The sequence below is a fragment of the Oculina patagonica genome, unplaced genomic scaffold (assembly GCF_052425735.1).
Source record: "Oculina patagonica isolate OP01 unplaced genomic scaffold, crgOcupat unplaced2, whole genome shotgun sequence".
NCBI classification, from domain to species: Eukaryota; Metazoa; Cnidaria; class Anthozoa; order Scleractinia; family Oculinidae; genus Oculina; species Oculina patagonica.
In genome coordinates, this window is record NW_027558036.1 from 559,411 (window position 1) to 586,459 (window position 27,049).

At 40.2% G+C, this 27,049-nt stretch overlaps 2 protein-coding genes across 2 annotated transcripts; both read left to right on the top strand.

The window, feature by feature from the left end:
* Nucleotides 1-144: 144 nt before the first annotated feature.
* LOC144640162 (flavin reductase (NADPH)-like) lies at nt 145-16,783 on the top strand. Its single transcript, XM_078499380.1, has 4 exons — nt 145-331; nt 964-1,134; nt 1,589-1,791; nt 15,465-16,783. Exons 1-4 carry the CDS (start codon nt 174-176, stop codon nt 15,614-15,616), a joined length of 684 nt encoding a protein of 227 aa, XP_078355506.1. The 5' UTR covers nt 145-173; the 3' UTR covers nt 15,617-16,783.
* Nucleotides 16,784-20,063: 3,280 nt separating this feature from the next.
* LOC144640180 (flavin reductase (NADPH)-like) lies at nt 20,064-25,048 on the top strand. Its single transcript, XM_078499392.1, has 4 exons — nt 20,064-20,212; nt 21,566-21,736; nt 22,986-23,188; nt 24,548-25,048. The coding sequence occupies exons 1-4, from the start codon at nt 20,064-20,066 to the stop codon at nt 24,697-24,699; spliced, it is 675 nt and encodes a 224-aa protein (XP_078355518.1). The 3' UTR covers nt 24,700-25,048.
* The last annotated feature ends 2,001 nt before the right edge of the window (nt 25,049-27,049 follow it).

Genomic DNA, 27,049 nt, shown 5'->3' on the forward strand with positions numbered 1-27,049 from the left:
AATTAGCAGAGTAAACAATCTGCTGAGCATGAGAGACTAACAAAACCTGTCTGAATCAAAACGGCGTGAAAAGAAAATCGCTATTAAAGGGGCAGTTTCTCTTTGGTGTCCAGCCTTTCCCGAAGTGTGACAGTTCTCTGACCCAGTCCCACCTCAACTATTTCATATCCAACATGGCGGCGGCACCGGGAGACAGCAGTCCTTCCAAAAAGCTCAAACTTGTTGTGTTTGGAGCTACAGGTCGGACAGGAAACGAGGTGGTAAAACAAGCACTGGAAAAAGGACATCATGTGACGGCTGTAGTGAGAACGCCTGAGAAACTGACTACTCAGTGAGTGATCATTTGATTTCAATAAACATCGCGCAGTGAGCTAGCGGCCTGCAAGAGCATTTGGTTTTTTTTCGTCTCCTGAAACCTGGAAATGCCTTTGCATGCTAGCGTACAGCTAAACTTAAGTGTGTTCAAAATCAGTCAAATTAATGAGTTCGGTTCAATGCCTCCGAAAGAAAGCGACTGTAACCAGCCAAGAATGTCTTATCAAGGGTGTAAAATAACTTTTTTTCAAGTAGCCACTTGCTCCTAAATATTTTAAAGCACTGTAGCCAATTCCAAAAAGGTGGTCGCCATTTTAATTAGGACAAAAACAAATTTACCCTGTCTTTGTATCAAATAGACCCTCCTATAAAATAAATATATTGCTTTATTTTTTAAAATATATTTTTTTGTAAGCTTAAATAAACAAAAAAAATAATTCCTCGCTCAGTTTAAATTTAGGTTACCTCACTTGTAAAGAGCTGGATATTTTGCTGTTACCGTTTGTAGAACTTATGTTAATGTTCATAAAGTTCTCTTCGACATTTCTTGGATACCTTTTTGATTTCATTCTGTGTTACAAGAATATGAACAAGAGTGAATGGCAGACATTCACTCTTGTTCATATTCCAACATTCTCATTTCAACAGACATGAGAATTTAGTGTTAGTGAAGGGAGATGCTTGTGACGTGGAGAGTTTTGCTGCTGCTCTTGATGGAAAAGATGCTGTGTTGTCCAGTTTAGGAGTTTATGCAAACATTTTTAACCCAACCACTTTCTACTCGGAGTCCATGAATGCCATCACAGAGGCAATGAGTAGGTGAGCAATGTGTTAAACCTGGTTTTTAGCCAGATAGCTCATTGAGTATCCTGTGTAGATGCCTAATTTTTGAAGAACATTATTATACAAGTACTACATGTACTTCACATCTTGATTGTTGAATTACATAGCTTGAGAGTTATTATTAAGTACTGTATGGTGCTTATTCGGGTGCAGCACCTCGCTGTGCAAATCTGAAAACAATAAACACTTTTGTTATACTTTCAATTGGAAGATATTTTGGCTCCATCACAGTCAATTTCTTTATAACTGTTCCCCGCAGATTGAGCTGTCAGGTCATTTGATGGTTTTGTACAAAAAAGTTTCATGTCCAAGTTAAATCAAATTGTTCACAGTTTTCTTATTTGTGCTGTAACTCTATGTTCTGAAAGTAAAAAAAAAATACTTCACTCATAATTTTTTTTATTATTTTTATTATAACTTCCTTACTTAGGCACAAAATCACTCGGCTAGTGACTGTAACATCATGGTGTACTCAGCCAGGGCCAAACAATTACTGGTTTCTAGAATGGGTTATAAAGCCACTGTTTCTTAATGGAGTGATCAAGGATATGGCAACCATGGAAAAAATGCTGGAAAGCAGTGACCCACAGGCATTGAATTACACTATTGTTAGGCCTTGTCGGCTACTAGTGGGTATGTAGACCCGCTGTCACATTCTCGTCTCTAGAGCCACTTGTTCATCTAAGCCGACTGAGCCTGGGGCACGAAAAAAAATTGGCTCTGGGGCACATGATTTTGATTGGCAGAATTTGTACCCAGGGGGGGTACTCGAAGTATACATGTCGGAGGGGGGAACACACCTCGCTGAAAAAAAGTTCGAATGATTATTTTTCCGATCCACTGATCGCAAGGAAAACCCGAAATGTAAAGTTCACTCGATAAGATAAGATAAGATAAGACCCAAAAAATATGCGTATTTTTTAAGACCTAAAAAAATACGTGACAGATTCCTTGACCCAAAAAAATACTGAGCATGTAAATTTTCAACCCCCCAAAAAATACGTCGACTCCCCCCCCCTCCCCGTCATGTATATCGAGTACCCACCTGAGGATTTGAACAAAAGGAACAGCCAATCAAATGAAACATTTAAAAATTCCTTTGTTATACGAGAAATTAAAATGGTTGATTTGATAGGCTAGGCTTGAAATAGGCCATTTCCGAGTTACCCTTTGCCTCTGTTTCAAAACGAGTCTACGTGCGAAACCATTTAAATGAAAATGAGTTTGATTTGCATGAAAATGGACCTTCATTTTCGTATGAATAGTTTCGCACGTAGACTCGTTTTGAAACAGGGGCATGTTAGTCCACACGCCCAACAAGCGACAAACAGGAACATCTAACTTTAATACGCACTCGAAGCGTTTCACGCCATCTTAGATTAACAACCTTCTTCGCCTAGTGCCAGTCCCCTATCGTTCTATATATAACTACCGTAGTTATTCGGTTATAAGGCGCACTCGGTTATAAGACGCACCCCAAACTTGGCAACATTGTTATGCTAAGTTTACAAACTGAAAATTCTCTAAAAACACTCGGTTATAAGACGCACCATGAGTCGGAGAGTTGAAAAGATGTAGTGATCAAAGTTTTTTCTTACAAAATTTGAATGTTTGAATGTTGTTCATACTCCTTGGCACAATCTTCGAGTAAAAAGCTAACATTTCCTGCTAAAAACGACGTAAATCCACTTGAGCAAAATAGTGCGGTCCGGTATGTCCGAAAAATCGCTCCCGTGGGATTTTCGTGCCGAAATTGATTTTTTCGCTGTTTTGCACTAATTTTGGGCCGAATAATAAGAATCCGATGGGGTTCAAATTTTTCGACCGCATCTTCCCATGTTTCTGGCTACTTGAGGATTTAATTTATGCTAATGAGAAGCTAATTATATGCAGGAATAAGTTTTGCGAATATCTTTGCTCTGACTTAAGATTAACGTACCAAATGTTATACGAAGCTTGCTTTTGATTAGTTAATTCATTTGACTTAAATTGGTTTCCATGGCAACCGGCGATGACGTCAGAATTAACTACCTGCTATTTTGGCGGCGGCCATCTTGGATCCGCCATCTTGGATTTTTGAACTCTCACTTTTCTGTAGCAAAAAACGCATTTTAAATAAACTTTAACTAACGAATGATTTCCAGTACGAACAATGTCCAGTTAAGTGCAAAACGTTCTTTATTCTCCTGTTTAACAGTTTTCTACAGAAATATCATTGACTTTTGTTAGTCCCATAGTAACAACGCAAACGCTATTTGTCTTCTTTCTGTTACTGATGTTTTATACTATTGAAGAGTTCCGTTTAAAGTGTTCGTGTATTTAAACGGTTTTGTGGTAATATCTTTGCTCTGACTCCATTTTACACCGAAAAAACTTACAACGTAGTTTGACCTTTTGACGTGCGTCGTATGACTAAAGTTGTTCTTTCTTGTGGGTAGAAAACCTATTTAAGTCAATTAAAGTTCGGTTCGTCAGGTAGAAAAGCACAATGATGTTTCGTTCCTATTCGTTCTGTCCTGGGTTTCTCTTTTCTTACATAAAAGAAGGAGAGTGACCGATCAAGGTAAGCGTATTTTAAGTATTATCAGAAGGGAAAGCTGTAAGTAAAGCTTTAACAATAAAGTAAGAATAATTTGAGAAGCGTTATTGTACGCCATTTAGGAAACATTTAGGGGTATTCTTTGGAGATCAAAAATCTGTCATTTATTAGCACACTTTCACACCCAAAAAACAAAGCTGTAAAACTCAAAACTTTAGGCGTATTTTCGCAATTTCGAGTCCTTAAAAGAAACTCGTCAGCTCGAGCTGCACATCTAAGCGTATAGACACAAAACACAAATTATTTATTTCAATTTGTCGTTGCTGTTTTGTTAAATAAGAGTCAAGTAGTAGCGATGAAGTCATGTCTCATTTGGTGTGTATTATCTACAACGAGGGTTTTGCATTGAATAAGACTCTAACAAGCAACCCTTTAATGATTGAGCATCTGTACAAGTACCTTGGGACAGACTGACATCAAGTCACTTACAGACCGGTGAGTGCCGCAAACCGGTCGATAACAAGGGTATTATTAAGCGACTAAGAGTTGCAAAGCGGGCCTTGACAGACGACTCTTCATCCTCTATCCGGCGAGGCCCTGGTCGTCCTTCTAAGTCATCAACCTCTTCGCGGCCTCAAAGGGCAAGAACACTCCCTAAGTCGCAGCCCGGTGAAACTGTAAAAGATTTACCGCGTTTTTTTCAGATCAAGTGGGAACAACGCTATTAGAAATAAAGTAAAATACGCAGGGAATATGCAGAAAACGCCTCAGCACTTAATCGATAACCACAGGAGCTGTTTGCGTTACGCTCAGGGCACCTTCGGCGCTGATTGTGAATGTGGTTCTGTAAAATAAGTTGTTCGTTCGGCGTGCGATGTAGAATTAGTTCTGGCAGTTCAAAACACGCTAGCGGACGATAGCGCCAGCTTGAATATGGCTGAAGTAAATGACATCTACGCGGCGATATTGAACAGATATTCGATGGAAATAAGCGAAACAGGAAATTACTAAAAGTGATTAAAACAACTTTTAAGTGAGCAGCTTCCAAATCTTCAGTTTGTAAGTCGCTGCGTAAAAAAGAGCCTAACAAAGTTGTTTAGTTAGCAGCTGTCAGCAAGGCTATTGATGTACTGTCAGCTCAAATGGATAGCAAGTAGGGATACCATTGAGGGTTTAGAAACTATGACATTGGTGTTGCGGCGAGAAATTATGTAGCACCGGAATTGGTCATTCACTGGAAGCTTTGAAGATTTTCCGAATCCGTCCTTACTCCAGTTTTTTCTCACACATTTGCCGTTTGGCTCGCACGCACTCGATGTTTCGGGAATGCGTGATAAAGAAGTCAACAAAATTGTTAACTTAGCAGGTCAGTTCGATGTCCAAAACACAAGAAGTCAAGTCAAGGATCAACCTAAGGCAAACAAGGGATTGAAACACACCGTGCAAACACCTCTCTCAGTCAGTCTGTCCCTCGCTATTCAACCAGTTAGCCAACGGAGAACTGCCTACTCAAGTTAAAGACCTAGAGGAAATTGTCTGCCAAGTGTACTGCAAAGCGGGACCTACCACCCTTGCTGAACTTCGATGGGAACTCTTTCGATCCAGGAACTTGGAAGCTGAGATGCTGCCTCCAATGCCTGCTTCTTTACTCCCTTACATCATCCGCGCAAACTTCAAGGCCATGCGCGACATATCCTTAACCACCAGCTGCCCGGATCTTCCATCCCTTAAAGAGAATTGCTTTAGCGAACACCAAGGAGCATACGTTCCTGTTATGTGCCTGTCTCTCCCTGCACTCTAAGCTGTTGTGAAGCTTAATAAATGCAGCTGCAATTCAGACTGCAAGGGACGCTGTAGTTGTTTCAAGAACAGGCTTCCACGCACTCCTCTTTGTTAATGTTTTGAAAAAAACGATTCAAATCCATTCAAAGGTGACACGCAGGTTGATGATAAGGAAGAGGATGATGCTGCTCTTAGTGCATAAACTTAAGTCAACTTAACGGGACTCTAGCTACATTAGTATTAGACATAACAGGAGAAAGACGAGTAGAATACTATGGTACTAACAAAGTACATGCGCTTAACTAAAAAAGTACATGTGCTCAACAAAAGAAAGAAAAATAAAGAAAGTTCTGCCTTTATTTGGACATCACTCGCAATGGAAATCATTCGTTAGTTAAAGTTAATCAAAAAAGGCTATGTTTTGCTTTTGAAAATGAGAGTTCGAAAATCCAAGATGGCGGATCCAAGATGGCCGCCGCCAAAATAGCAGGTAGTTAATCCTGACGTCATCGCCGGTTGCCGTGGTAACCAATTTAAGTCAAATGACTTAAATAGTCAAAAGCAAGCTTCTTATAACGTTTGGTACGTTAATCTTAAATCAGAGCAAAGATATTCGCAAAACTTATTCCTGCATATAATTAGCATCTAATTAGCATAAATTAAATCCTTAAGTAGCCAGAAACATGGGAAGACGCGGTCGAAAAATTTGAACCCCATCGGATTCTTATTATTCGTCCCAAAATTAGTGCAAAACAGCGAAAAAATCAATTTCGGCACGAAAATCCCACGGGATTACATACCGTACCGCACTAAAACATTTTTCCATCGTTCATGCTTCGAACTTAGCTGCTGAGTAACCTGGCAAATGTGTTGTTACCAGTGACCACTGAGTTTGTAGCTTGGTTACCAAGTCCTCAAGCATGCTTCGTACCGCTACGAACTTTGTTTATCGAGTGTTTTTCAAAGATTCTCAAGCTTTTTGGTGTTTTCCTTGTCTTCTAAAGTCATTTTCCACTTTCCACGCTTAGAAAGGTTTGTTTCAAATGAGTATGCTTGGTTTTCTTTGTCTAATTTCAACAAAATGCTGGCATATACAGGTGTTACTTAAACTCGTTTTATATCCGCGATAATAAGCTTAAACTTTGCGTTTAAACTAAATGTTTCTTATATCTTTAATACTGTAGAAGTCAATAAACAACATTAAGTGTTTTCATTTCTCTAGTTTTAACTGTAAGTTCCGGTAAAATGGCGGTCATAAGATTTTGTTGGGCGAAAATACTCGGCTATAAGACGCACCCCAATTTTCGCATGAACTTCCCACAGAAAAACAGATTTTTCTCTCAAAAACCGTGCGCCTTGTAACCGAATAACTACGGTAGTTCCAGTTCTCTACATTTCTCCCTCTCTGAAAAAAGATGTTGTCCTCAACATGAACAAATAGACAATAGTCTCTTCTTGGTTATCTCATATAACAGTTCTTTGTACACTTGTATCTCATCCTGGGGTTAACAAAAGTACTCTGGTTGATCAGGCCAGCTTATGTTGCACTCAAGATGTCACTGTTCTATCTTTTCAATACTTATGCCTTTTTCTATAACACGACTTGACTTCCTTGTACAAAGAATATTCCGAGATAGAGAAAAATAATTCTCTTAATGAAACGAGTTTGAACCTCTATACACAAGCAAAACGTTGTACGAAATTATACAATACCAAAAGGAAACATTTAACAGTCTTATCTAGGATGAACGTAGCTTCAATGCAAATCAGTTCCGTTCTTCTCAAGTTAATGTCTAAGGGCCTGCTAGTAACACCACATAGGCACAGGATACATCGGCTGTGATGATACTGGAAAAGGTGCAAAATAGCTATAGGGCTGCAGAACAGGTTGTAGCATCCATGATACTGTGACAGGTTGCCACAACTGCTGTGGGTACGATACTGTGACGCCTTGAATTCCTGCTGTAGAACTTGTTTGGAAGGACGGTTGTCCCATTACATCATAGGTCATCCTAAGAGGTGGTCTGCTCATACGATGTGACTGTCTTATAGGTAAGCTATCTGCAGCCTCATCATCTACTGTACCAACTGGTTGCTCCGGGTCTTCTTCTTCTTCTCCCTCTGAGTCTGGGGAATCAACTATACAAGGGTCAATGTCCTCTTCAACTACATATGACTCTTGTCTGGTAGACTCGTAAAGTTGTTGAAGCTTATCAGGTGTGAGGCTAATGTCCTCATCAGTAGTTCCGGTTGTCTCTTCTTGTGAAGCCTGCTGTCTGTTGGACCTCCTAGATACTGTACGGCGACTCTTTGATGACTTAAGTGGGGTCTCAACCGGCAAGTAAGAACACGGTAATAGCATGTTGCGATGGAGAACTTTTGACCTTCCATTTCCACTCTCTGGCTTTACTTCATAAACTGGCATATCCTTCCTCTTCTGAGTTACAACATAGATTTCTTGCTCCCAGTAAGGTCGAAGTTTTCCCGGGCCACCACGCTCACTCATGTTTCGTACAAGAACACGATCTCCTTCACACAGCGCAGTGTGTCTGACTTTCTTGTCATACTGTTGTTTCCCCATGTCTGCACTTTTCTTTGCATGGGCAGAGGCTAAATCGTAAGCTTCCTTCATTGCTCTTCGCCAATTTCTGACATATTCAGGATATGTAGAAAATCCCTCTGGAGGTTTCAAGCCAAACATTAAGTCAATAGGTAGTCTCGGGTTTCTACCAAACAATAGATAGAAAGGTGAAAATCCAGTAGAGTCATGACGCGTACAGTTGTATGCATGAACTACTTTATTGAGATGGTCACGCCAGCGGGATTTTTGTTTCTCCGGTAAGGCTCTCAGCATGGATAAAAGCGTCCGGTTGAACCTTTCGACCTGCCCATTTCCCTGCGGGTGATAGGGTGTTGTCCGTGAATGTTTAATCCCACTCAGTTTCTCAAGGTTGTAGAAGAGCTTGTTTTCGAATTCTCCACCCTGGTCATGATGGATGGTTTCTGGGAATCCAAATCTCATGATGAAGTCATTATACAATTTATCAGCAGCAGTCTTTGCAGACTTGTCACGTGTAGCATACGCTTGAGCAAATCTGGTGTAGTGATCCATGATCACCAATATATACTGGTATCCGCCCGAGCTTGGTTCGAGATGAACAAAGTCCATGGAAACAAGTTGGAAAGGTGCTGTAGAAACAATAGGTTGAAGTGGTGCATTAACGTGAGTCGCAGGTTTTCGTTGCTTAAGGCAATGGCACACTTTCGTGACATAATGGGTAATGTCTGCCCTCATGAACGGCCAATAGAAACGTTCTCTAGCTAGTTCCACTACTCTGTCTGCACCCAGGTGCCCCATGTTTTCGTGTAATTCTTCATACACCTTTTTGTGGTATTTCTTGGGTAAGACCATTCGATCTCTAGATCCACATTTGTGGCAAAGAATTCCATCTTCAGAAATAAACAGTTTGTTCCATTCATGTAAGAGCTGTCGTACACTAGCTGACTCTTTCTGTTTCTCCTGGTAGGTTGGACGGCTTCCGACTTGCATAAAATGTAAGACACGACCAATTGTCGGATCTTCTTGTTGAGCTGCGATAAGTTCACTATGTGGCATAGTTGAAACGTTAACACATTCTTCCTTTAAGATATCAGGCACTGTTGTTAGTGATGACAACCAAGCGGTCTGAACAGTGTTAGTTACATGGATTGAGGAAGTGACAGCATCCAGGACATCTTGACTAGCTACTTCTGAACAACTTTCCATATACTCCCCAAAGCTGATTGGCATTCGGGACAGGGTGTCAGCATCCGCATTGGCTTTTCCTGGTCGATACTTGATTTCAAAGTGGAAATCGGCTAATTCATTAACCCACCGCAAACCTGTGGCATTGAGCTTCGCTGAAGTTAGAATAGGGATCCATATTCGTTTTTTCTCCAAGTTGTCAGCCGGGCAAGTATGCAAGATGACATACTTGCCCTGGCAAAATTTTACTTGCCCGTTGAAAAGTGAAGAATGGCGACCGTACAACAAGTAAACGAAAAGTTGACTTTTTTGTTATTATCACATGTATGTAACACTGTGTATACATGAAATCTTCAAGACAACAAATTTGTTTTAATAAAGTTTGATTCACAAGTATTTGTTAATGAGACTTTTTACTTGTCTACCTTGGCTGCCGGTTTACAAATTTCACAAAACATCACGCCCCCAAGCGGCTTGCGATGTTGCGGAAGCGTATGATGCGGGCACAAATGAAAGCCAGGGCCTCTTCGACTGCAACCATGGAAGAAAAGAACGCTTTTGCTCTTCTTATTCATATTTGGTTTGTTTTTCTGAAGTGTTAACATTGCTTTTTTTTCTTTGCTGGCGGCGCCAGACCAAGATAACGGCAAATTTTGATCAAAACATCAGCTGATGCGATCGCCTCGTGTTTTTGCGGATGCAGCTGCAGTACAAAATATCAGCGGTTGAGAGCTTGAAAATTGAGCCTGCAATGATTTCATTGATGGAAAATACCGCATCAGCCAAGATGGCGGCCAAAATTATGATTTTATCGCGACAGAAAGTTGCAAATTATGTTCTGTTTTCGAAAAGTTATGAATGGATGACAAGTGGTCAGAACGCAAGTAACTCATAAGAAAACTTAATAATTGTTTTTTTTTTTTCATTAAGTCAAACTTAAGTCGTCCAGCGGACGAGTTTATGTAATCATTTGGTCGTCCATACGATGTTTTAGTCGTCTCGGACGACCGGACGACTGCGAATATGGATCCCTGAATGTATGTCAACGGGTTGTTATCCGTGAAAACAGTAAACTTTGGAGAGTAATAAAGGTAATCACGGAAATGGTCAGTCACTGCCCATTTTAGAGCCAGAAACTCAAGCTTGCCTGCATGAAGGTGGTACTTCTTTTCGGCTGGTGACAGTGCTCGTGAAGCATAAGCAATTACTCTCATGACCCCATCCTGGTTTTGGTACAACACTGCCCCAAGACCATCTTTACTTGCATCAGTGTGTAGAGTGAATGGTTTTGAGAAATCTGGGTAAGCCATAACAGGTGGATGACTGAGGTGTCTCACTAACTCTTGAAGGGCGAGTTGCTGTTCCCTACCCCAACAGATCGGTGTCTTTGAGGGTGGTTGACCATCCTTCCCAGTGCTAGTTAGGAGATCATAAATTGGTTTCGCAATTTTGGCAAAGTTCTTAATGTACCTGCGGTAGTAACTTAATATTCCAGCAAGCTGTCTGACTTCACCAACAGTTCTAGGTGACACTTCCTTTAACTTCTCAATAGCCTTAACACACCCTGGGTCCATCCGGTAACCATCACCTGACACAACTCTTCCTAGAAACTGGACCTCACCTTTAAACAAACTACATTTACGCGGCTTCAACTTCACTCCATGTTCACGTAACTTTCTTAACACTGTCCTCAGATGCTCAACATGATCCTCAAAGGTCCTGCTAAATACTATGATGTCATCAAGGTATGGAATAGCCACTTTGTCCCTCAGTTCACCCAAACACCGTTCCATACACCGCTGGAAATTTGCAGGCGCATTCATCAATCCAAATGGGATTCTTATCCACTCATACAGTCCCCATGGTGTAATGAATGCTGTGGCTGCTCTGCTCTCCTTGCTTACAAACCCCTGATGATATGCTTTACCCTGATCGAGAACACTGAACCAACTATTACCACCAAGACTATCCAGGGTTTCTTGGACTCTAGGGATGGGATGTCTGTCAGCAATAGTCCTGCGGTTAAGTTCTCTGTAGTCGATGCATAGTCTCAGAGACCCATCTTTCTTTCGGACACAGACAACTGGAGAGGAATATGGAGACTTAGATTCAGTGATAAAATTCTGGTTCAGAAGGTCTTCGATGTACTGTTTCACCTCTGGGTACAATGGTCGAGGGATCGACGTGTACTTCTTTTGCACTGGCTTGCTATCCTTCAGGTTAATCTCCATTTCCAGATCAGGGATGCAACCAATATCTTCTTCACTAGATGAGAATGACTCATGCTCTTCCCTCAGCATTGTCTCAGCTACAATCCGCTGATCATGGTTTAAGCCACTAAGGTCAACTGCTGGGAGATGGTTTTTGCTTTCTCCATCTTGCTGCCCAGAAGGAGTTGGTCTTGTTGGCCCTTGAGGCTCGTGCTCCCTTTGATGTTGTTGGTCGGTCTGGATACTGCATTCACTCAGCCTCACGTCTGCCGCAGTCACTGATTTCACTGCCTGAAGAACTCCTAATGAGGTGCGGCTCTTTAGTGTGATGTCATGATCTGTCCCATTGTATACAGCAACTTGTACACGGGAAGTTTTTCCTGGTTTGATGTTTAACAAAGTCTCATTAACTTCTAAGCCCTCTGGCAACAACTGTGCTAGTCTGTCTGGCTCGAACAACACTGGTGTTTGCTTGTACACAGGTCCTGTATTTGCACGACAACTGACAGCGACTGTGCTATCCTTAGGTATGACCACATCTTTTCTTCCAGTTCTCACTTTGCAAATGGCATCTGAACTTGAACTCTGAATAAAGTGTACCAAGGCATCTAATTTTGTCTTATCTTTTCCAGGGAAACTGTTGTAAATAATTGGCTTTGGATTCTGGTCCTGGCTTACCAGCTCTTCAATGACACTATATCCCAGAATATGACAGTCTAACTTTTCTGATGTTACAAGGAAAGGCACTAACAGTTCTTCTTGACTACTATCACTGCTGAGAGAGGTTAACTTCACTCTGACTTCCACCCACCCAATGTAAGGTACCTTGGTCCCATTTACTGCTGTTAAATTTAGATTTGTATCCAGGAGCTCTGACAACTGTCTAATAGCTACTTGTCCTAGGTGTTGCTGAAGTAATTCGACTGATATTATGGATACCTGGGCACCAGTGTCCCATAACAAGTCACATTCACAGTCATTGAGCAAGCACTTTACCATACACTTCTTACCAACAAGGCCAATAACTTTAGCATGTTCACTTGGAGTTAAATGGCTAACACAGGCTGGGTCTACAAAATCTTTAGACTTACGTGTACTTGCCTCAGAGAGATGACTTATTGCTTGGCACAACACCTTGTGATCAGACCAGTGTCCTTTCTGACATTCTGTGGAACAATACCATACACTTCGACACTGACTACATCTTTTAAGCTGTCCTTGCTTGACTCGGTTTTACAGCAGTTGTTACATTGGTGAGACTTTGGTGGATTTACGACTGTTTCCCGTCTCACAGAAGCAGTCGATTCCTGTTTAACTGCTCCCTGCATCCTCTTGCAAAATGAGAGTGGCTCCCACACTTAAGACAGTGATTGCAATACTCTTTCTTGTTTTCAAGGCAGCTTGAACACAAAGGTGGTCTTCTTCTCTCCGGCCACTTCCCAGTGGGTACACTTTGGTCGGTGCTCTTCTTTCTGACCTCACTTTTCAATGCCTCAACTTCTGACTTGATTGCACTGATAGCTGCTAGAAGATCATTCTGAGGGGTGCTTTTCTTGTTTTCTTCCTTTCCTTTAGATGAGTCATCAGATACTGTAGACACTGATAATGCTGGTGGTTTGGTCTTGCTATTGTTCCTTAGCTTCTTGTCCCTCTCCTTTTCTGCTGAGGTTGCCATACTCATCTGTTGCATTAACACTTCATATGACACATTGGGGTCCTTTAGGAATGGGCGAATCTTAGCGCAAATACTTTCATCCTGTAAACCAGTTTCTACTGTTCGAAGAAACAGACACTGTATGTGCCCAGAATCATACTGTAGGGATGTGTCATCATCTCCTTCACTACATGCAAACAGAATCTGCTGCCTCAGATCTAGGGCATTCATCAAAAACACTTGAGGTGATTCTTTTGAGCTCTGACATAATGATGCTAGTGTTTGATAGAGTTCTGATGTGTTTTTCGCACCATAGTGGCTACGAAGAATCTTCTTTAAACGTTCCAATGTTAAGTCTTTGTAAGTTTCCAGATAACTCCTAAGCACCATCCCAGGTGTGATTGAACGAATCACACCATCAACAATTTCATCTTCGGCATAACCCTGGGCCAACCCTGTCTGAATCTGACGTGCAAGTGAAGAGAAGCTAATCTTATCTTTTTGTTCCGGCTCCCCAATTTGACCACTGATCTTAAACTGTCTACGTAAAGCGCTGGTCGCCAACAGTTTTTGAACTGAGTCTTCCTTTGCTACACTGGGAGGTTTGGAAACACTTGGAACAAACTTGCCACTCTTACCTTCGTCCTTGATCCCAGAAGGTTTTTCTGTCAACAACTTTTTCACATCTTCAAGGTACGGCACGACTTCGGCTTCTTTCAACTTGCCAATTCCTTCCTCGAGTTGCTGAACGATAAATTTCGCCACGAAGAGTTTGCTCTTCCCTTCAATTTCGACTTTAAAGAACTCCGCAATTCGCTCGAGTGAACTCCAATCCGCGGCATAAATGTTAGACTGTATTTCAAGTTGAAGGTCTTCGGCCATACTGTGTCCTTCGTTCTTCTCCACACGTGTTGACAAATATGGCGGGCAACTTACAAAGCACGTGGTCGCGAAGAAAAACACAGATAAGCTCAAAAACATACCAAAATCGTTCGCCACAAGCGGTTCCTACAGTCCTTCATTGTCCTTGAGTTTAGGCCCTGGCGGGGTCGCCAATTTTGTTAGTCCACACGCCCAACAAGCGACAAACAGGAACATCTAACTTTAATACGCACTCGAAGCGTTTCACGCCATCTTAGATTAACAACCTTCTTCGCCTAGTGCCAGTCCCCTATCGTTCTATATATAACTAGTTCCAGTTCTCTACAGGCATAGGGTAACTCGGAAATGGCCTATTCCCTTTGTTCAATTCCAGCAAATCAAATCATGTGTCCCAAGAGCCACTTGTTCCTTGTGCCCCAGCCTCAGCCAGCTAAGAGGGACAAGTGGCTCTGGGGACAAAAATGCTGCTGTCAGTACTTTCAATGAGATCCGGCCAGCACCTGCAATAAGATGTTTCCCGCTTATATTATTGCCCTCCAACAGGTGCTGCACAAGGTCAGCCACCTTCTTTAAATCTTATTGAAAGTCCTGCTGTTTGTAAAATGACACAACCCTCCAAGTTTATTTTTTTTTCCTTAGTGGTCATTTGGCCACCAACTGCTCAAGTTTCGTCGCCAGTGAACAATATTAAGCTCACGCTTTAAATCCTTCTTCTCAATTTAGGTCGCCAATCTGGCGACTTCAGTTCCAATTTAGTCGCCGGCTCCAAAATTTTAGTCGCCATGGCGACAAAAATGGTCTTAACTTGGAGGGTTGTGACACATTGTTTGGTGAGCATTTGCTAACAGATATCAAGATATCTTTAATCAAATTTATTGCTACAGAGGGTATTTTCAGTCATCACTGACAACAGTTTTTAGCCTCACTACTTGCATTGCACACCACACACACCCACTACCCACTTTGCACTTTATATTTCACACCACACACAACACACTTCACACCACACACTTCAAACCTCACACTTCTGTTATACTATTCCATACTATTATTTTTTTCACGCAGGAATAAATTCCTGTATCAGAGCCTTGTTACTATTTCAAATAAACTTTTAAACTGCAATTAGCCTTATTTATCGCAAGTTACTTGCTGTTTTCAGTAATATGCAAACTCTGAAATTCAATCCTCAGCCAACAGTTTATGCTTTTTGCTGCCGTCAATCATCTTAGTGAGCCTATCGGGAAACGGAAGTTCACTTTAACCTGGTCAAAAGGTCACGTCCACCAGTTGTGATTGGTAGATTGTGATCAATTTTGTTTGTTTTTGTTTTTGATGGTTCATTGGCTGTCACGACAGCAAACAAGGCAATCATTAGTTGAATTTTGAAAATTAGAAGTCACATATATTAACTGAAAACCACAATAAATAGAAGGCTTCTGTGTAGAGAAAGTGGGCTTCTTTAAAAGAGACTGACATGACTTGCAACTTTTTCAGGTGAACAGACCGGGAACTATAAGGTTGAGGAAGGGCAATGTAACACTGGAACAACAAACAAGATCACATGTGCAGACGTGGCAGAATTTATGCTGAAGACTCTAGAAAGTAATGAGTACGACAGAAAAGGAATTGCAATTGCTGGATTGTGAAAATGTTCAAGAAAAACACTACCGAACTTTATGTTTGTAAACAAAATATCAAAATAGGATTTAGAGTATTTGATTACTGATCCATTTAGGTTTTTTCTGGCTTAAGATCTGATATCTTTTGCAGATTGCATCAGACAATAACGAAAATATTATTGGCTAGCATGAAAGGCATGCAATCCGCAAGAAAAAAAAATAACAGCTTTGCACAGCCCTTTGCATGCATAATTTCAGCATGCCTTTGATACTAGTCAATACTTTTATTTTAATACAAAACATTGAAACATAGTCCAACCGGTTAATATAAAACACTATCTAGATAATATATATTAAATACAAACCACTTAAAATAAAGACAGTGTCATATGTCAAGCGACAAAAAAGGGTCAGATTTTAGTGATTGTCTTAAGATCTTGCAAAAAGTCCAGTTTCCTGTTCTATTGTTGTTTGATTAGTTACATTTTGGTATTTCTTTGGCATCTGTAAGCAATTAACAGTGGAGCCGGCAAAACTTAACTTACACTGAGAAGCAGAAAAGATGTTGAAAAACTCTTCATGTGCAGCTAAAATTTTGAGCTCCAATTCTCCTTTAATTTTCACCCCCAAAATGCTTGAAACGTGATACTAAACTTATTGTCATTTGAATGAATATGATAATAATTCAATATGGACATTTCAAGATCGTAGTTAGTTACAGCATATTTCACAAGATGGCAGGACGAAACTTTCTGACTGCTTAGCTATTAGGCTGAGTTAATAAAACTTTTATTACGTAATGTTTAATAAATGAGCAGCAGTGTTTTATCAAGTTTGTCGAGGCGCAGCCGAGTGTTTTAGACTTAGATACCACACGAACTGCGAATTTATTGAACGGCTTAAAAATCTTCTGATGTACATTAACTCATTCTTGCACTAATATTTTAGATTTGGGGTAATTTTGGCCTAGAAATTTGGACGTTAAGTTTAGCCGTGTCTTTATCAGATATAAAGACACTCATTAAACATTAATTTCTTTTGTATTTTCTTTATGAATTATTAATGAGTTTTTTAATAAAAGTGAATTTGGAATATTTTTTTAAAACATTTGCAGAAAAATATATTTTAATGTATTCACTGAAAGGGGAAAATTATAAAAACAGGTGCAAGTATGATATAAATTTCACTTTAAAAGATCTGTTTCATTGTGCTCTCTGACACCAGGTATCTACCGATGTGCAACAAAATACAGACTGCAGTCTGGCTGACTGGCATTCCGGTTAGCCTGAATAGCGCCCCGCCTAACCTAAGAAAAGGTCCCGGTTAGCCTTAATAACGGTCCGGCTAGCCTGTTGATAGTTAGCTCTCAATAATGGTAATGATAACACGATATGTACTTAAAAATTTCTACAAGTCTGCTGGGCTGAATTTGTCGCACACCAGTTATCGAGGGTCTAACATAAGGTTGGCGGGATGCGGGATGAGCCTTTTTTCGCTGAGCTGTGATACTGGATGAAAGAAACTTTTGAGGCGCGATGCGGGATTGTAAGGGGTCGGCGAGAAGCAGGAAGTTGGTTATTCATGACGGGACGCAGGAATCATTGTTTTCTTTGTTGTTGTTTTTTTTTTTTTTTTTGGGGGGGGGGGGCGGGAAACGGGATTATGGAAGACGGTCGAAACAACACGGGCAACACACGATAACTCACTTTTTTTCTGGCTTTTTTTTATCCTTATCAGTTAACTATTTCGCTGCCGAACTACTGTCTATATAAGCACCACAGATTTGTCAAAGTTTTCTATAGCTGCCTCGTCCCCAGTAGGCTTTAGTACATTATGCTTTTGTTTTGCCACTAAAATGCTCCATCTTAATGCTCCATTTTCCCCACAAAAATGCTCGGTCTTCCAAAAAAAAAGTCACTAAAATGCTCGGATAATGCTCATTACACAAACGGAGTATTTTAAGTTAGTTTCAAAGTTTTTAACATGGTGTTAGCTGTTAAAACAAAGTCTTACAAAAACGTTCAAGTGTTGCAAGTAACAACAAATGCGTATACAAGTTCATAAATACAGGCAAAAAAAACATAATCCTCGACATCGACTGCGGAGATAAGTACAGAAAGTAGTTGACTATCTATAGAAAGTCATTTGTTGTTGAATTTTGAGTTTTAGTCTTCATTTTCTCTAAAAATAATAATTTTCCGGGAAAATACCACTAAAATGCACGAATAATGCTCAATGCTTTTGCTTCACTAAAATGCTCGAAAAAATGCTAGCATAATGTACAAAAGCCTAGTCCCCAGGTGCCGGTCGGCCGGTCGGTAAACGCGGTAACGCGGGAAAACAGGAAGCGCGGGGGTCGATGGTTGCCCCCGTGCACGACCAAGGAGGAGGACGCCTGGGGACGAGGCAGTTTCTATAGAATTCTAAAAGGAAAGTCACGTTAGCGTTTTCACGCGATAATCTAATCGGCTTAATTGAAGTTAATCGAATGATTGGATTCGTTTAGTTCTCCAGTGCAAATATGGTATACGCGGGTTAACGAGTTACCGTAAAATTCCGGTTATAAGCTCTGGGCTTATACATAAGGGTTTTTGTGTGGGCTTATAAGCGGAAGGGCTTATACCCGGGAGGGCTTATAAGCGGAATAAAAAACGTTTCAAAACGATCCATTGGAGTGTTGATCGAAATACGTTTTCAAGTTAAAAACTCATAATAAAGCAACATTTAGCCCTGTTTAGTACTATCTTCCGGCACGGGGGGGGCTTATATCCGGAGGGGCTTATAATCGGATGTAGTTTTTGTTTCCAGGTAGATGGGCCTATAACCGGGGGGAGGCTTATAAGCGGTGGGGGAAGGGGGCTTATAACCGGAATTTTACGGTATCTAACGTCCAGGTCACAGTATACCTATACGGTCCTGAACGGGCAGAGATCTAGCTACAGCCTTGTGGCATCCGGCGTTCCACAAGGCAGTGTTCTGGGGGCCACGTTGTTCGTCCCGTATACAAGCGATCTCGTGGAGTCTGTACAGTCAGCTGCCGTGTATATGTACGCAGACGACACTACTCTTTACTGTATAGGAAACAGTATGGAGGAAGTCTCAGCTGCCCTTAATCAATCACTTAAAGAATTATACGCCTGGTGCACTACCAACAAGCTCACTCCCCACCCGAAAAAAGTCGGAATGTATGCTTATCCACAAAGGATCTATCACTGTCCCCCTTCCTCCGATACTGCTAGGAGAAAACTGCTTTAATTGTGTTAAACATAGCCGACTCCTGGGCGTTGACATAGATGACAAACTTGAGTTGGTCTCCACAGGTCAATAACCCTAAGAGGAACTTGACAGATAAACTAAACTTCATTAAGAAGTGTAGGTTTTTACCTAAGCAAATTCTTTAAAGTTATACTACAAAGTCATTATCCCGTCAGTCACGCATGGTCTAACCGTCTGGGGGGGGGGGGGGGGGCATGAGTCATCAAGACGACTTTGACGCACTTGAAAGGTTGCACTGCAGAGCGGCAAGGATCATTTTTAACCTACCAAAAGACATGCGATCTACTGAAGTCCTTGACCGCTCTAAATGGGTCACTTTAAGAAATACGTACAAACTTTCCGCGATTCTGAAAAAAAAAATCTACTAATTCCTTCATAATTTAATGCCATGAAACTTTCAACATCTTACAGAAGGGCAGTCTGGAATCTTTTACCGCGAGAGTGTCACGAAGCAATATCCCTTAGGAGTTTTATCAAAATGATCAACATAATTAAAAATTTTAACAACCTCTATTGTAAGAGTTCTAAGCGCTTTTTATCGTTGTAACAATTTAGTAATTTAAATTATTTTTAGCGATAAGTTTAGCGTTTTTACCTTAATATAGTTTAATGTCTTTATCTACTAGTATTAATGTTTTATTAACACGCGACCCCACAATCTATGTAGCTTTTTTTACCCCATCGTATCTAAATAAAGGTTTTGATTGATTGATTGATTGATTGATTGATTGATTGATTGATAATCGAACAAAGACCAAAAAAAAGTGTAAGAGAGAGTAATTGAGCGAGCAATTGCCGATGTACGTTTACAATTTTGTGAAAATTTGTCATTCACTCTCGGAATATGCTGCTTGAGTAATTTAACGTTGAACAGTTTCTCCCACAATGTCAGATTTTGTTAAGCACTACAGTGAAATTAAGAAAAGTTAAAAGGTAATTTTTCCACGAGGTGGTCTATGGTCCGGGTCCACGGAGATGGTCCACCATGGGGTGGATCCATATTTTTACCCCTGGTTCGTCGTATGGACGAACACAGAGCAACATGGTAAGTAGTAAACAACAAACAACTAAACAATCAAACAAACAAACAAACAAACTGGCAGACAGAGAACTCAATCAGTCCCTTTGCTAAGGAGTGGGCCTGGGTAGGGGTTTATATAATTCAAACCCAGGCCTTTCGCATCATTACAAAAGCAAAATGGCGGCCGAAAGTGCAGATTCGAGAGCGTTAAAACTGGTTGTATTTGGGGGCACTGGGGGAACGGGAAAGGAGGTAGTAACACAAGCACTAGAGCAAGGCTACCTTGTAACAGCCGTGGTGAGAACACCGGGGACAGTCGAAAAACGGTACGTTTTTAAGTACAAGTTTTACAGCGAAATTCATTGATCGTTCAGACTGCAAATATTGAACTGATTGCTGTACCACCCCCCCCCCCCCCCCCCCCCCTCCAAAAAAAGAGGCTTAGAAGGGTAACATTGTTTTTCCGGTAATATAAGTCCATATGTTAATTTAGAAATGGAAGGGAGATCTCCTTAGAAAAGCGATAGCAAGCTTGCTGAGGTCTTCCTGCTACTTAAAATTTAATATATTCCTCTTTTAACTGATGTAAAAAGGATTTGAGTGGCAAATAAAGTTGATTGATTGATTGATTGTATGTAGCCCAGACTCTGCATATGAATTTTAGTTTACGTCTTATATCAACTGATATTCCCCAGTTTTGGCTACATCACATGAAGTGTTTAGGCCAATCGTACGCTTAAAAATCTTTGATGGATTGTAAATCCCATGATATGCCCCCCCCCCCCCCAGAGATAAGCCCCCCTCTCCTAGTACATCATTGATAATATATTTGAAATGAAATTGATTAATGATGAGATTTTAAAGCTAAATTCAAAACCAGTTAATGAAAAATAATTTCGATCAATGCTGCTATAGTTCATTGTGACGTGTTTTTTTTTAAGCTGGTTTTAAACCCTCACCCCCCAGATATAAGACCTCCTGTTTATTGGCCCATCCGAAACCCCTTACGAAGTAGTATAAACCCAGGGCTTATAAGTGGAATTTTATGTATCTCCAAGAAAGTCTTATTAGGGCTGACTTACATGTACCTTATGCCCGTCTTGCATTATTTTGGCATCTGTGTGTTCCTGCAGAAGCTATATTTAGACAAGTTGCACTTTCTGGGGTTACCAGTAAATTGCTTCCACTTAAGGAAAACTTACGCTAGTGAACCAGTGAGTCAACATTCTGCACATGTAGCCAGTTTATGTTAAGTCATGATGGGTATTTATAGGTTTGATAAACACAACAATAACAAGATCAGAACTGGTATGCTTAATCTAACTTGTTAAAGTGTGTTACAAGTAGTTGATTTCCACAGACCATCCATTGAAAATTGAAAATTGCTCTAAACACTGCTCATTGCGCGAGGTTCGGATACCTATGCTCTAAAAATAAAAGAATTTGATAACAGTGGAACTTCAAGTAAATTCTATCACACTTTTTTTTATTTTCTTTTAGGCATCCCAATTTAGAATTGGTTAAAGGTTGATTTCCACAGACCATCCATTGAAAATTGAAAATTTCTCTAAACACTGCTCATTGCGCGAGCTTCGGATACCTGTGCTCTAAAAATAAAAGAATTTGATAACAGTGGAACTTCAAGTAAATTCTATCACACTTTTTTTATTTTCTTTTAGGCATCCCAATTTAGAATTGGTTAAAGGTGATGCTTGTGATGTGGAGAGTTTCATTGCTGCTTTAAAGGGAAAGGATGCCGTAATTTCTTGTTTAGGAGTTGTTGCAAGTATTTTTAATCCTACAACTTTCTACTCTGAGTCTATGTTTGCTATACTGGAAGGAATGAAAAGGTAATTTTAAGAATACAATTATATCTACATTTTTGTTCTGTGGGCCTGAATTGCAGAACTCATTCACGTGAATGAGTTCTGCAATTCAGGCCCACACTTGATAATCTAAACGGTTTTTGTGAGTTCCTTGTGATCCGGATAATAGAGGTTTGTCCTTGCATTTCTAATAATATGACGCAAGACTAAGAATAATAAGAAAATTGCTAAAGGCTATGGAGCACTTATTAGCAAGCATTTTTTTAGTTAGTGCTTGTAATGACTGGCCACAAGGGAAATCTTGATTAAGATTTGTTTTTCCTCATTTAGCTGTTTCCTTGGCTCTGTTTTGGAAAAACTTGATGTCCAGAAAAATAAAATGTCAGTAGCATTTCTAAGCGATGGCGTGACATCGCTTTTATGCCATCGAACGATCGGTTCGTTTTGTCTGTTTGGCCCGATCGAACAGAAAATCAAGTTTAACTTAACAAGAAATCGCTGTGTAAACACAAAAGCAAAATACTTCCGTGCAGTTAGAATGGAACACTACAATGTATAAACGAAAGAGACAAATTATATATGATGGGGTCTATTAGATTTAGTTGACAGAAATTTCTAATTCTTATAATACAAAGGGACACTGTGAGCAAGAGACCGTTTGACCTTTCTCGCAGTTTAAAAGCTTGCTCGCGCGTATCGTATGTCGTTTATCCGTGATATCACACTACAGTATAACGCAATATTTGTTGAGACAACATAAGGAAATCTAAAAAAAGTATAAAAATATAAAATAAAATATTACTGTTGTTCAATTGAGAAAATCTACGAAGAAAATATATTATTTGCATCCTTGGTCTGTGAATTCATAACAGCCATACAATTACTAACAAGCTTCTTATGTTTAAAAATGTAAGCTGCAGTTGGATAACAGTTTTTTTCACACACAAGGTGTCAGCTACTTTTATTTACTTTAAGTTTTTCCTCGAAATTATGTAAGACCCCTTGTGAAACGCCATCGCTTCTGCATGCATCGCGTGCCATTTATTTCTTTTTGCCCCTGCATCATTAAAATCAGCAAGAGTTCACTAACACCTTTGTGTGCCACAGGATGAAGTTGTAATGTAACTACAGTCCAAAAATTTGATGTCTTAAAATAATGTACAATTAAACTCATCGCCAATAGATGACTTGTGGGGATGCCACAAAAACCAGTTTGGGGGCCTTTGCTGTTAGTGCTGAACATTTAAACTTAAATAAATTAACAAAATTACAGGTGTGGTGTAAAAAGACTTGTAACTATGACAGCATGGTGCACGCAGCCAGGCCCAAACAATTCATGGCTGGTGGATTGGATTATTAACCCGCTGTTTCTCAATGGTATGATTAAAGACATGGCTACCATGGAGAAGATGCTGGAGAGTACTGATCCTCAAGTGTTGAGCTACACCATAGTTAGACCTTGTGGATTAATCAATGGTAAGTCGTTTGCGCGCAAGCTTCAACTTATGGGTAAAATGATTTTTATGAGGGGTTAAGGCTTATTTTTGGTGGTGGTGGTGTTGGAAGCAACAATGACAATGGTGATGGGTGGCCCATAAAAGGATACCACTTGGTCAAACTCTCTAAACATATTTAGGACATAAAACAGCAAATGAGTTCAATGAACATTCACAGTGGTTAAACACAATTATGTATCAGTCTAATAATATATTAAATAAATTTAGCCAAGCCTAAAAGCGGAGCTCCCTGGTTATTTACTTCGCCCTTTTCGAAAATCCGACCGATAACAGCCCGCGATCCAATGTAAAACATTACTTGGTCAGAGGTAAATTTAAAAAAAAAATTCGACCTCGATGAGTTCTACATGTGAGCCCGCGATATGGTCATTGGATGCTGGTCAGCGGATACCTTGTTTTGAGCGGATACCTCAGCGGATACCTAAATTTGAAAAACGAGAAACCGCGTACAACCTAAGGGACTCTGAAAACAAACTCAATGTTCCATTACCGCGCACTAACTATTACAAAAACAGCTTTACGTACAGTGGCGCCATCTTGTGGAACAGTCTTCCTATTAACGTAAGACAAGCAGAGTCCCTTGGGCAATTTAAAAAACTAATTGAACGAGTACTCTAGGGCACGGCATTCGTGGAAAGCAGCTTTTTATTTTTGTACATATATTTTTATATTTCCCCTCTTTCTTGTATATATATTATAATTAGATTGTTGTATTGTGAGCTGATGAATTTGACCGTGTTTTAAATAAAGATTATCCAATTGACCATGACATGGATGTCCAATATCAAAGATGTAAGCTGACGTTAGTCATAACCTTAAACCTATTTCTGGAGTATGGCCACCATGTCGGGGCGACGTCGTCGTCGCTTGAGCGCACGCGCCCGCGAACCATGCTGCTAGCCATGATGACCATGAAAAACCAAAAGCATGGATCTGTTAATTTTCTGTGGGAATGGGCTCTGCTCTACGGCCCTTCGGGCCGTTGGGAGCTCCGCTAAAATTCAAAAAAAGCTCTGTTAAATCTGTATGGAGTGAGGCTGAGTTATGGCTCAAACGGTTGCAACATTCCAATCCAACATCGCGGAGAGAACATTTTGGAACCGTTTCATTACCTACCCTTTTGGACTGATGTTAAAAGATGTTGAGCAAAAGTGTGCTTCTAAGTCCAATCCCCTCGTACGACATGTTCCAAAATTTGAAACAACGCGTGGAATAGTTAACTTGTTGCAATTGCCAAACAAGGCCGAACATTGCTTATCGAGTGTCGGGTCAAATTACTGGGACTTATATTCACCAGGGGACCGACTCTTCTTTGTAGGTGAACGGACAGGAAACTATGAAGTCGAGGAAGGACAATGTAACACTGGTACCAAGTTTATGATGACACGCGCGGATGTTGCAGAGTTCATGCTAAAGGTTTTGTATAGTGACGTGTACGATCGGAGAGGATTTGCAATAGGTGGATTATAAGATATTCCTGTCTCTCTGTGAGAGTATCTGCCTTCTGTTTGTAAGGCGAGGAGTACACATATACAAACATGACAGGGCGGATCCAGGGGTGGGGTGGGGGGGACTGGGTGCCTAGCCAACCCACTTGATCCACAAGAAAAATTTAAATAAACACGGTGTAAACATTGTTGATATTGTTAGCTCAGACAAAGTTAAACTATTTGATACCATCCACTCCCCCATAAAAAGCCTGGGGCTAAAATAAAATAGTAAACAAACTATTTGTAAACAGCCCCCCCCCCCCTCCCCTTGAAAAATCCTGGATCCGCCTCTGCATGAACTTTTTTGAAGTGCCAAAAATGTATAAACAGTAAGATAAAAAAAGTTGTAAAATAGAAAAAGAATTGATTCAAGCATGAGATACATGATAACAAAATGGGCTATATGTAAAGATAAAATTAAAAATTTCGACAAGCGTGCGTTGCATTTGCATGTTTCGTTTATCATGCCCATAACACTTACCTTACGTATAGCCTTTTTAAAGGGCTGTATGTTCAGGTTTTCGGCGTAGTTCATTGTTTAGGGACCAAAGTATCATACACTGTGTTTTCCATATTTAACGGAATTTTATACTAGGAATGGGAAAATCGTCGCTGTGTAAGTGGTAATTCTTAGGTTGCTTATATGGTTAGGTGCTAATGAGTTGCTAACCTTAAACATCAATATAAATATGTAATGAAGATGAAGTGTTCAACATGACACGAGCATGGGAGCATGAGTCCCCGGCGGGAATCGAACCCATGGCCTCCCAGATACCGGTTGGGCGCTCTAACCAACTGACTTTTGTGAGCTGGGCCATTTACTAGGTTGACAAGTGACACGCGTCCTGCATACTGCTAGGGTAAGCAATGTCGAAATCATCAAGTTTGTTGTAAATAACAGTAAATCATCGAGTTTGTAATAAATATTAATTAAGGTGATAAATTTTGAGCTCGGTAATAAATAATGAAGATGAAGTGTGTCTGTGTATGTCTTGTAAACGTCTTTTCGCTAACCTTGGTAGTCATGTCGTGCCATGCATGCTATTCCACAGCCCCGTACCAATTATTTAAAGAAAAGCTTCTCTTAAAAAGAGGAGCTGAGTTGTAGAACAGCCTATCCCATGATCTACGATCTGTGGTGACTTTACAAGATTTTAAACGTAAACTACGTCACCGCAACTTCGAATGAGTTCTGTACACGGCATCCTTGAAAAGCAGTTTAGTGTGTAATTAGATGTAATTCTGTAATTATAAGTTAGTTTAGTTAGGTAGATAGATCTTCATGCTGTTTATTTTTATACTGTATGCGGAACGATTTTAAACGGTGTTTAAATAAAGTTATCTTATCTTAATCATTTTTTTTTTTTATACTTAACTTTCTCCTTATTGTAAACTGATCGCAGAGAGCCCCCTCTTGTACCCTTTCTATTCGTAGTGTACATACTAGTTATGCAACGCTTTCGAGTGGTATACTATGGAATATCCCACGAGTCACTTGTATTTTCTCGGTATACACACGAGCCTTTAGGCGAGTGTGTATGCCAAGAAAATACAAGTGACAAGTGGGATATTCCATAGTATACCACGAGAAAGTGTTGTGTAACTGTTTTATACCATGCCATAGAAAAAAAGGCTTACTAAATTTCGTCAAGAATACAGTCGCAGCGCACTATGGGAAGGTTGGGTTGAATACCGTCGAATATACAACGGCTTTTCTGTATTATGATTGGCTGTATTTTCTATGGCATGGTATAAATGGTAATACGTGAGATCATGGAGAATTGCTTATTCGTTTAGTGTGAGCTTAGCCGTTTCACAAATTATTCCACTATACAGGTATTTCTTACAACATGTCTACAAGAAATCAGGGAGAATTGCTGATTTGTATAGTGTGAGTTTAGCGTTTTCACAAATTATTCCACCATACAGGTATTTCTTACAACATGCCTACAAGAGACACCATCTGTACTTATGTCAAAGATCTTCGGGATATATAAGAGTACATGTAAGCAGCACCCGAAGACCTTACGACTCTTACCGAGATTATGCGAACACCTGTGACCGACTTCAGTGTTACTTAGCAACGTTTGTCGAAATTAAAATCGTGGCATCAGTCCATTCACCGATTTTGGCCAAGTAAAAACCCAAGTGTGTAGATGGGGCATCGGCTAATGTTGGTTAGAAGTCGCAATTGAGGAAATAATGAAAGTTAGTACTATTTAACAATTAGAATATGAGCTCGAAAATTCTATGAGTTAATAATTGATGAGACCGCGGGCTTTCAAAACGCCATTATTTCGAATCTTCCCATAAACCTTTTTCGCTTGTCA

Bases quoted from the DNA above. Each gene is read 5' to 3' on its own strand.
- LOC144640180 (XM_078499392.1), top strand. From the start codon at position 20,064: ATGGCGGCCGAAAGTGCAGATTCGAGAGCGTTAAAACTGGTTGTATTT. The intron at 21,737-22,985 runs GTAATTTTAAGA...ACAAAATTACAG, and splicing joins ATACTGGAAGGAATGAAAAG to GTGTGGTGTAAAAAGACTTG. The intron at 23,189-24,547 runs GTAAGTCGTTTG...TCTTCTTTGTAG, and splicing joins ACCTTGTGGATTAATCAATG to GTGAACGGACAGGAAACTAT.
- LOC144640162 (XM_078499380.1), top strand. From the start codon at position 174: ATGGCGGCGGCACCGGGAGACAGCAGTCCTTCCAAAAAGCTCAAACTT. The intron at 332-963 runs GTGAGTGATCAT...TCATTTCAACAG, and splicing joins CCTGAGAAACTGACTACTCA to ACATGAGAATTTAGTGTTAG. The intron at 1,135-1,588 runs GTGAGCAATGTG...TTCCTTACTTAG, and splicing joins ATCACAGAGGCAATGAGTAG to GCACAAAATCACTCGGCTAG.